Source organism: Mustelus asterias, chromosome 17 (assembly GCF_964213995.1).
Source record: "Mustelus asterias chromosome 17, sMusAst1.hap1.1, whole genome shotgun sequence".
Lineage (NCBI taxonomy): Eukaryota > Metazoa > Chordata > Chondrichthyes > Carcharhiniformes > Triakidae > Mustelus > Mustelus asterias.
Genome location: NC_135817.1, coordinates 68,737,589 through 68,747,485, shown reverse-complemented (window position 1 = coordinate 68,747,485; position 9,897 = coordinate 68,737,589). Strand labels below are relative to the sequence as shown.

The window sequence follows — 9,897 nt, the reverse complement described above, 5'->3', positions numbered from 1 at the left end:
TACATTTACCCACATTTCACTTTACATCAAAACAATTCAGCTTCTCAAATTTTTCCACATATTTGAAATCCCTCATCCTTGGTCTCATTCTAGAAAATCTCCTGTGCAGTCTTTCAAAGATCTTGACATTGTTCCTAAATGTTGACAGAGTTGGACATAGAAACATAGAAAAAGTACAGCACAAAACAGGCCCTTCGGCCCCACAAATTGTGCCGAACATATCCCTACCTTTTAGGCCTACCTATAACCCTCCATCCTATTAAGTCCCATGTACTCATCCAGGAGTCTCTTAAAAGACCCTATTGTGTTTGCCTCCACCACCACTGACGGCAGCCGATTCCACTCACCCACCACCCTCTGTGTGAAAAACTTCCCCCTAACATTTCCCCTGTACCTAGCGTCCAGCACCTTAAACCTGTGTCCTCTCGTAGCAGCCATTTCCACCCTGGGAAAAAGCCTCTGAGAGTCCACCCGATCTATGCCTCTCAACATCTTATATACCTCTATTAGGTCTCCTCTCATCCTACGTCTCTCCAAGGAGAAAAGACCGAGCTCCCTCAGCCTATCCTCATAAGGCATGCCACTCAATCCAGGCAACATCCTTGTAAATCTCCTCTGCACCCTTTCAATCTTTTCCACATCCTTCCTCTAGTGAGGCGACCAGAACTGAGCACAGTACCCCAAGTGGGGTCTGACGAGGGTCTTATATAGCTACATCATTATCCCTAGACTCCTAAACTCAATCCCTCGATTGATATAGGCCAGCACACCATACGCCTTCTTAACCACCTCCTCCACTTGCGGGGCCAATTTTAGAGTCCTATGGACCCGGACCCCAAGGTCCTTCTGATCCTCTACAGTACTAAGAGTCTTTCCCTTTATATTATACTCCTTCATCCCATTTGACCTGCCAAAATGGACCACTACGCATTTATCTGGGTTGAAGTCCATCTGCCACTTCTCCGCCCAGTCTTGCATCCTATCTATGTCCCTCTGTAACTTCTGACATCCCTCCAGACTATCCACAACCCCACCAACCTTCGTGTCGTCGGCAAACTTACCAACCCATCCCTCCACTTCCTCATCCAGGTCATTTATGAAAATGACAAACAGCAAGGGTCCCAGAACAGATCCCTGGGGCACACCACTGGTGACCGACCTCCATTTAGAAAAAGACCCATCTATACCCACTCTCTGCCTCCTTTGGGCAAGCCAGTTCTGGATTCACAGGGCAGCAGCCCCTTGGATCCCATGCCCTCTCACTTTTTCTAGAAGCCTTGCATGGGGGACCTTATCGAACGCCTTGCTAAAATCCATATAAACCACATCTAACGCTTTCCCTTCGTCAATGCGTTTAGTCACATTTTCGAAGAACTCCACCAAGGTACGATCTGCCTTTGACAAAGCTATGCTGAGTATTCTTGAGCATACTAAACCTCTCTAAATGCTCATAAATCTTGTCCCTCAGGATCTTCTCCATCAGCTTACCAACCACTGAGGTTAGACTCACCGGTCGGTAATTCCCTGGGCTATCCCTATTCCCCTTTTTGAAAATAGGAACCACATCCACAATCCTCCAATCCTCCGGCACCTCCCCTGTCTCCATCGACGACGCAAAGATCATCGCCAGAGGCTCTGCAATCTCTTCCCTCGCCTCCCACAGTAACCTGGGGTACATCCCATCCAGACCCGGCGACTTATCTATCTTGATGCCATTCAAAGATTCCAGCACAACCTCTTTGTTAAATTCCACATACTCAATCTTTTCAGTCCACCGCAAGCCCGCAAGTCCATCCACCCAGGTCCTTCTCCTCTGTGAAAACAGAGGCAAAATACTCATTAAACACCTCTGCCATTTCTACTGGTTCCGTACAAATTTTCCCGCCTTCACCTTTTATGGGCCCTATTCCTTCACGTCTCATCCTTTTACTCTTCACATATTTATAGAACGCCTTAGGATTTTCCTTAATCCTACCTGCCAAGGCCTTCTCGTGACCCCTTCTGGCTCTCCTAATTTCCTTCTTTAGTCCCTTTCTACAAGCCGTATACTCATCTAGATCCCTATCTTCGCCAAGCTCTCTGAACCTTTTGTATACTTTCCTTTTCTTCTCGACTAGGTCCCGCACAGCTTTCGTGCACCATGGTTCCTTTAACCGACCAGCTCCTCCCTGTCTGCTCGGAACGTTGTCCTGTAGAACTCTAGACAGACATTCCTTGAAAAATTGCCACCTCTCTTCAGTAGATTTCCCCAAGAATACCTCCTTCTAATTCACTCCTCTAATTTGCTGCCTTATGTCTTCATATTTCCCCTTACTCCATATAAACGCTTTCCTAGCTTGCCTGATCCTCTCTTTTTCCAATGCAAGCACAAAGGAGATAGAGTTATGATCGCTATCCCCAAGATGCTCTCCCACTGAGAGATCTGACACCTGTCCAGGTTCATTGGTCAGTATCAGATCAAGTACAGCCTCTCCTCTTGTAGGCTTGTCCACATGCTGCGTCAGGAAACCCTCCTGAACACACCTAACAAACTCCTCCCCATCCAATCCCCTTACCCTAGGGATATTCCAATCTATGTTTGGACATATAACTATAGAATTTCTAATACCCTGTCTGTCCTGTTACTGAGCAAAATCATTTTTCAGGCCCACATTGAGCAAACACAATGAACTACATTAGTTAAATGTGATAACATATGTCAAGTGCATGCAAGTGCCTCGTATTCACATCTCTAGGAAGACACCAAGGTGATCCAGATTAAGCTGAAACAGCATCTTTTCAGTCTTTAATTATCTCATGTCTGCTATTGTCTCATATGAATTAACTTCTTCCTGCTTCTGTTTAAGCACTTTGTTGATTGTTATACTGCCCGTCACATATGTTTTCTTTGCCTTTATTGCTCCTTCTTCAATTCTGTTCATAAGAAATTACAGATTAAGAGTCTACACTTGTGAAAAAATTAACTTTATCATTCTCACTATCAGTGTCAGATATGGTGACATATTGCCTCAGTTTTGTACAAACACAAATGTCAGGTAAATTCCAACACCACTCCAATTTCACATTAAAGAAGGCGGAAACACTGCAGCTGGCTATTTAACAGAAACTTAAAGGCTATGAATAAATATATTGTTTTCATGTTCATGTTCAAATGGGTAACTATTCCATGATGATACTGTGCCTTTAGGAAAAGTATTTTAATCGTGTTTCGCTGCAGTTTCTTCAAAAAGACTCCAGTGTTTTATTGTTGCCATAATGTCTGAGCCTTGGTCCTCTAATCATTGCTGAAGTACTATAATTGGCATCTTGTTTATAGTGTCCTGGAGTTTTAACGCCCTTTTGGAATTATTGGGTTGAGCATGATTGACAAGTAAGATGCTGCCTTTGGACAGTTTTTTTCCTCCACAGGAAAAATCCAAGGTTTTAGTTTTTGTCAGAAACTGTTTGGACTGCAGACCGAAAGCAGTGCTTTCTCCCTGGTGTTGAAACTCCTGCTGTCGGTGGGTTGCTTGCTAGAAGAAAGCAATGTATTTATCTCTCTCTCGATGTGCTGAAAATTCCAGGACCGGAAAGCCTCAGCATTTTAATTCAACATGCAAAAGGACTAATTCACAGCAGGTGTTGAAAAGCTGCAAGTGCAGCTTGAACGCACTTGCTTTCTGTGCCAAGCCTAGAAAGGGGTGTATGTTAGAGGGTGTTTTGATTTGGAACAATATCATTAGCTGTTAAGGTTTATACAATATTGTGGTTGTTTTTTGTAATTGGTAAAAGTTATTATTTTTTTATAATTATTGTTTGATAAAAGCTTCCTAGAGACTAACTTGAATCATACCTGGAGTGAAACACCTTATGCTCACCCGTGCCAAATTCAAAGTACAAAACCTACGCTAGGCTAACTTCATGAAATACATTGGAGTTTCTGGCCTGACAATACTTTGAAACCCTGACAATACTTTCATCCATTGATTTTAAAGTGGGATTCTGGAGACTACAAAATGAGTGGAAATCAAATAAAAGGGAAATGACAAAAGTTCACAAAATTTTATTGAGTATTAAAGTATTATACAAAAAAGTACAAAAAGTATTCAAATAAATATAATGTGAACAGTAAACAAGATCACACTCTTGCCCTTCAGATAGAAATAATAGTTTATACTTGCACAAGAAATAAATAGTGGAGCCAATTTTCAGGTCAGGGTTTTGGATGAAATGTGTTGTCCTTGTTCAAGTTGAGCTGTAACTAAATTTGGTGGGCAGATTGTAATCTTGGCCCAATCACACTCTTGCATAGGTATGCTCCCAGGTTTTGGGAATTAACTGGTATCCTGGTGGCACTCCATCTACCATTGAAGAATGCTATAGTTTGAGATAGACCCTGGCACAAGACCAACCATCAGCTTCTGAGCATCTCATTGTTGGTCATAGGAAGAAAGAGATTCAAGAGGTCTAGGAATGAATGCTTCTTCCTGCTCATACCTATTGAAGATGCAGACCCGACTGATTCCTTGAAACAACAAAGGAGCAGAGAGCCAGCAAAATGAGTCTCTAATCCATTTTGCAAGCCTTTATGCCAGGATGTTGATGTTCCATGGGAGCAAAGATCTGGTAAATCAGCCCCAGTATCTTTGATAACTCTCCTGAAACATGCAAAAGGACTAATTCACAGCAGGTGCTGAAAAGCTGCAGCCACAATTGATAATCTTCCCCAGTGACATTGCTAGGAGACACTTGGGGGCGGGGGAAGTAAACTTATTTGAGTTTTCATTAAGAATGCACATAATTATATGGAAGCCTAATTATAAAGATAAGCAAAATGCAGTACCAGGCATTTTCCTTTTGCACATCAGCATATTAATACGGAAACAAATTGTGATTTGCAGAATGAAAACATTAAATAAAACCAAAACCTTAAAATCTCTTAACTTTTGACAATTACTGAAGCAGTTTTGGGTCAACTGTTGGAAACTGCATTAATATTGCTCAAGGTGCTGGGGACTCCGATTCAGATAGAGAATAGTTTTCTTTTGGTCTTTACCGACAGAGTAGCATTAGATACCAGGGACAATGTTCCAACTAGGTCCTTCAAATTTATTAACTTTCATCCACAAGATAATTTTGGCTTTGGTTTGAATGTTTATCTCACATCACAGACTAGGTTATCAGTTTGAATAGCTAAATTTATCAAAATAATTAAGCTGAATTTCAAAATAATCAGAGGAGAAACAATGTGCTAATGTGGACAGTGCTAAACTTGATAAAAGCTAATGTTGGGTGGATACACATCACAAATACATATCCATCTAAAACAGTAATTCGTTTTTGCTTTTCATCTGATGCAACTTGCATTTTAGTTTCAATTTGCAATTATCTCTCTACATAACAAAAGACCTGAGAATTCATGGGGCGATGGTAGTATTGGGCAGCTAGATATACATACAGACTCACGCTATAAATTTAATTCTGGGAACAGGGTACAAGTCTTTTGTAAATTCATAAATTGCTTGTGAATTTTATCAGCTCTACTTTAAGACTTTGGATTCTGGATCATAGGCTTTATTACTTAATTTTAAGACAAATGTGATTCCAGTTGACAATATTGAGAAAGCTTCATGTCCCAAAGAACATTAGCATAGCCACTCACAGCAGTGTCAAATTAGATTAAATTAAAAAAGTAAATTCATTAAAAATATATATTATCTAACAAAACAGATTTATTATTGTACAGCTGATATTCAATAACTTAAGGATCAATGGTAATTTGATCAACAAACAAAATTATTCCAAATATTCATTTCAAGTACCCACAACAATAAAACAATGTACTGTACATAAATATGAAAAACATTAATGTTTAGGCAAACATTTGAAAAGGATAGAAATCAATCTACTAGTTATTTTGAAATTTTACAAAAATGATTTGAAGAGACAATTAACTCTTGGAATTCAATTATCATATCTTTGTCTTCATTGGGTCCTGCAGAGCATTTTCATTGAAATATGCACAAATCTGAGGATCATGTATTTGTTCCAGGAAGAGGCAAATATCAAATCCCTCCAAGCAGGACCAATAACAATAAAACTTGCATGTGGAAGATTTGGAATTCTCAGTGACAGAACACTGTCCATTCCAACTCTTCTTCCACATTATTATCAATTCTTATTAATTACACAGACAATATTCGGGTTTACAGAATTTAAATTAATCACATTTACATTTCCTTGAACCAACACAAAATAAGCAAAGACCAAAAATGAATGTTGTATTGTTTGATAGAATGCAAGAGTTGGCACTAAAAATGTGCACCCAGTTTAGACCAAGTAACTGGTCACTTTATACTTAGGATATTATTTCATTTCTTTAAACAGCCAGTGTAAAATGCAATCTGGTTGAAAAATGCAATATATCTGGGCAAGATTTACATGCATATTTTAGTGGTTAGTTAGTATTTGTCACAACTTTCAATAAACACTCCTTTATGTCAGGAAGTGTCAAGGATATGTATTCCATGCACTTTATCAACAATCCCCTAGTAATGCAAGTTTTTATTTTAACAGAAAATTAAACTATAAATTACGCAAATAAGGGATGCAACCTTTTCCAGTGTTAGCAATATTTCCTTCGGTTCCAATCTCTATATCCAAGTTCAATAGCAAATAGACCCATTAGGAGGTCAGATTAGTAACACATTCCATACTACACATCAAAATTTATAATGAAGTTCACAAGAAATTGCTCCTAATCATATGGCTACACATAATTGGATATAATAGTGCAGGGCATAACCAGGCTATTTTGCTTTTCCTTCTACCATAATTCCACAAAAGTAGTTCTCCAGAAAAGTCATTTCCCCCATCTCACTGCCAAAAGTAGTGACCAATACAGAATCCATTTCACAGGCTCGGATAGCTTAGTCGTTTTCACATGTGATGCCAGATAACAATAGCTTGGCAGGTTATTTGACAGTGTTTGGTTTCATCTTCACCTGATGCCCAGAGACACACAAAGTAAGGATTATGGAATAATGATCAGGATTATAATTTAAATAAAGAAATGCTAAATTTTATGATAATGTCCACTACAGCTTTTAAGATTAGTGATCAAATCTGGGCATTTCCTGGTCTGCATCTCAAAACCAATGCATTAGTAAACTTCATTAATTTTTGGTTTGAAGGCTCAATAAATCTTGCTCTTTCCCAAGGATGGATATACAAATTACTCTGCAATGCTATAAAATGCACACGATTAGTCACACTTATAACTTTTACATTTAAAACAAAACTCCCTATTAGCTACTAAAACAGATATTATCTCAGCTATTGGTTAACTGTTAGAATCCTTGTGGCACTCAAATGTTTGCCACAGGGTAAATTAGAATATTTGTGAAATTATGGTAGTTCAAATCTATCAAAACTACCTGAGGTTAATTCCAGTAGGTAGAGTGGTGCTGAATCTGTCTGACAAGAGCATTACCTCATACACAGAAATATTGTTGCAATAGCAAGGAATATGTTTTCATCAATAAAAGCCACGATCAGATAACAAGATAATAAACTGATCACATTCGAGATTGCTACTTCAATGTTTTGCTAGGCTGGGATACAATTTCATACTCATCATACTTCAGTTGATAATCTCAGTCATGCCATCATGCTGAGGGGAAAGAGACGCATGCAGATTCTGAACCAGGATATGACTCAAAACCCAAAGTAGAGGAAACATTATTCTTCATAAAAGGTGTAAAAGCTATTTTTTTAAAAGCCCAAGACTGTAGCCACTGGAGACTGCAAATTATTGCTAGCTGGAATGCAGATCAAGAAAAATTAAATAAAGTAGTAATTGCTTGTTAGAATTACATTTAAATCTGATATTTAAAGAGCTTTTGAAAAATGCATATTGTTTAATGATCATAATATTTTATTTTAAATGTGATATTTTTGCACCATTCAAAACACATTTAGGCCGTAACATTTTGCTTTCACATATGTATGCACATTGACAAAAAAAAAGAGCTTATCAGCACTGTTCTTAACCGACTACAGTTAACTATTAATCTAATAGTGCCTCAGGGACTTCCTCATGGTTTTTTCCTTGGAGGTCTACAGAGTCGACAATGTCAGTTTCAATGACACATTCTTCTGCTTGACAGAGGTCTTCTGGAATCCTGGTACTGCTATCTCCAGACATTTCCACTGAAGCACTAAAGGGGCAAACATCATTGCTGCTACTGCATTCCGTCCTGCTAAAATTTGGTTCATCCTCTGCAGCATCTAGCTGTTTTACTGAATCGAGATACTGCTGTATAAGGCTGCTGTCTTGTTCACTGTTAGAGTTTTCTTTATTGTGTTCTTCGTGAGAGTCTAAGGCTTCTGGCTCCCCAAGCTCTTTAGTTAAACACTCGTAGTCTTTTTTTAGAATTTCACAGGAGACTTCTACAACTGTGCTTGTGCTCCCTGAAGAACTCTGAAGAGAATTCAGCGAAGCTTTGAGACAATTGTGGGTGACATCTGAAGACTGAAAGCCAGAATCAGGAAATTCTTGCATTGAACATGCCAAGTGAGTATTTTGCCCGGAGGTTGGGCTTAGGTGGTTGTTCAAGAGAACTGACTGTGGTGTGCATTCAGGTGAATTAATAAACATAGGCTGTGGGAGAATAGATTCTTTTGTGTCTGACTGCGATACTGCATTTTGCTTCTGGGTCATGCACATCTGCCATTCCTGGAGACCCCGAACCTGCATTAAAAGAAAAAGATCAAAACACTAGTTTAAAAAGACATCCCCTCCAAATACTGTATTGAGGTCCATGGGGTGAAATGTATACCTATCTTTTGATTATTGAATATTCATTGGATGTTGACATCTAATAATGAATGGGCTGAGCTCAGGTCCGATGTTAAAATTTTCAACTCGTGTAATGATTTACACTGGTGGTGGGCAACCTGTGGCCTGGAAGTTACATGCTGCCCACAAGACAACTGTTTGACTGTTGCCCACCCACAGGGTTGCCACATTCTGCTGATTTCTGTCCACTTAAGTTTTTCTCCTACCAGTATGACTGAAGTGATACGCATGCAAGGCAAGGGCAAGTGAAATGAGCTGCATGCTGAGTGCACACAACATTGACTGCGAGAGCTGTGTCCCAAGTGTAAATATTTATTTTATTTTTACCATTTGAAGTTAATGACAGTTATATATTAATATATAAATATATCAGCCATTATCAAATGGTGGAGTGGACTCAATGGGCCGAATGGCCTAATTCTGCTCCTATATCTTATGAACATTTGGCCCTTCGAGTCTGCTCCCTCATTCATTACGATCATGGCTGCTCGCCCAACTCAATAGCCTAATCCTGCTTTTTCCCCCATAACCTTTGATCCCATTCGCCCCAAGTGCTATACCTAGCTATACCTCTTGAATACATTCAATGTTTTGGCATCAACTACTTCCTGTGGTAATGAATTCCACAGGCTCACCACTCAGTGAATAAATGTCTCCTCACCACCGTCCTAAATAGAATAGAATCATCAAATCCTACAGTGCAGAAGGAGGCCATTTGGCCCATCGAATCTGCACTGACCACAATCCCACCCAGGCCCTATTCCCATACCCCCATGCATTTACCCTAGCTAGTCCCCCTGATACTAAGGGGCAATTTAACATGGCCAATCAATCTAACCCACACATCTTTGGACTATGGGAGGGAACCGGAGGACCCAGAGGAAACCCACGCAGACATGGGGACAGTGTGCAAACTCCACACAGACAGTGACCCCAGCCAGGAATTGAATCCAGGTCTCTGTGCAGTGAGACAGCAGTGCTAACCACTGCCACCGTGCCACCCACAGACTGTGACCCTGGTTCTGAACTCCCCCACCATCAGAACATTGTCCCTGCAT

General features: G+C 39.8%; 1 protein-coding gene across 3 annotated transcripts in view; it reads right to left on the bottom strand.

The window, feature by feature from the left end:
- Positions 1 to 7,900: 7,900 nt before the first annotated feature.
- Positions 7,901 to 9,897, bottom strand: part of cep97 (centrosomal protein 97) — an 82,951-nt gene continuing 80,954 nt past the window's right edge. For all 3 annotated transcript variants that reach the window (XM_078232912.1, XM_078232913.1, XM_078232914.1), the window contains one exon: positions 7,901 to 8,731. In XM_078232912.1, the coding sequence (XP_078089038.1) occupies positions 8,048 to 8,731 (684 nt within the window). In that variant the 3' untranslated portion in view covers positions 7,901 to 8,047. The remainder of the gene's footprint in view (positions 8,732 to 9,897) is intronic.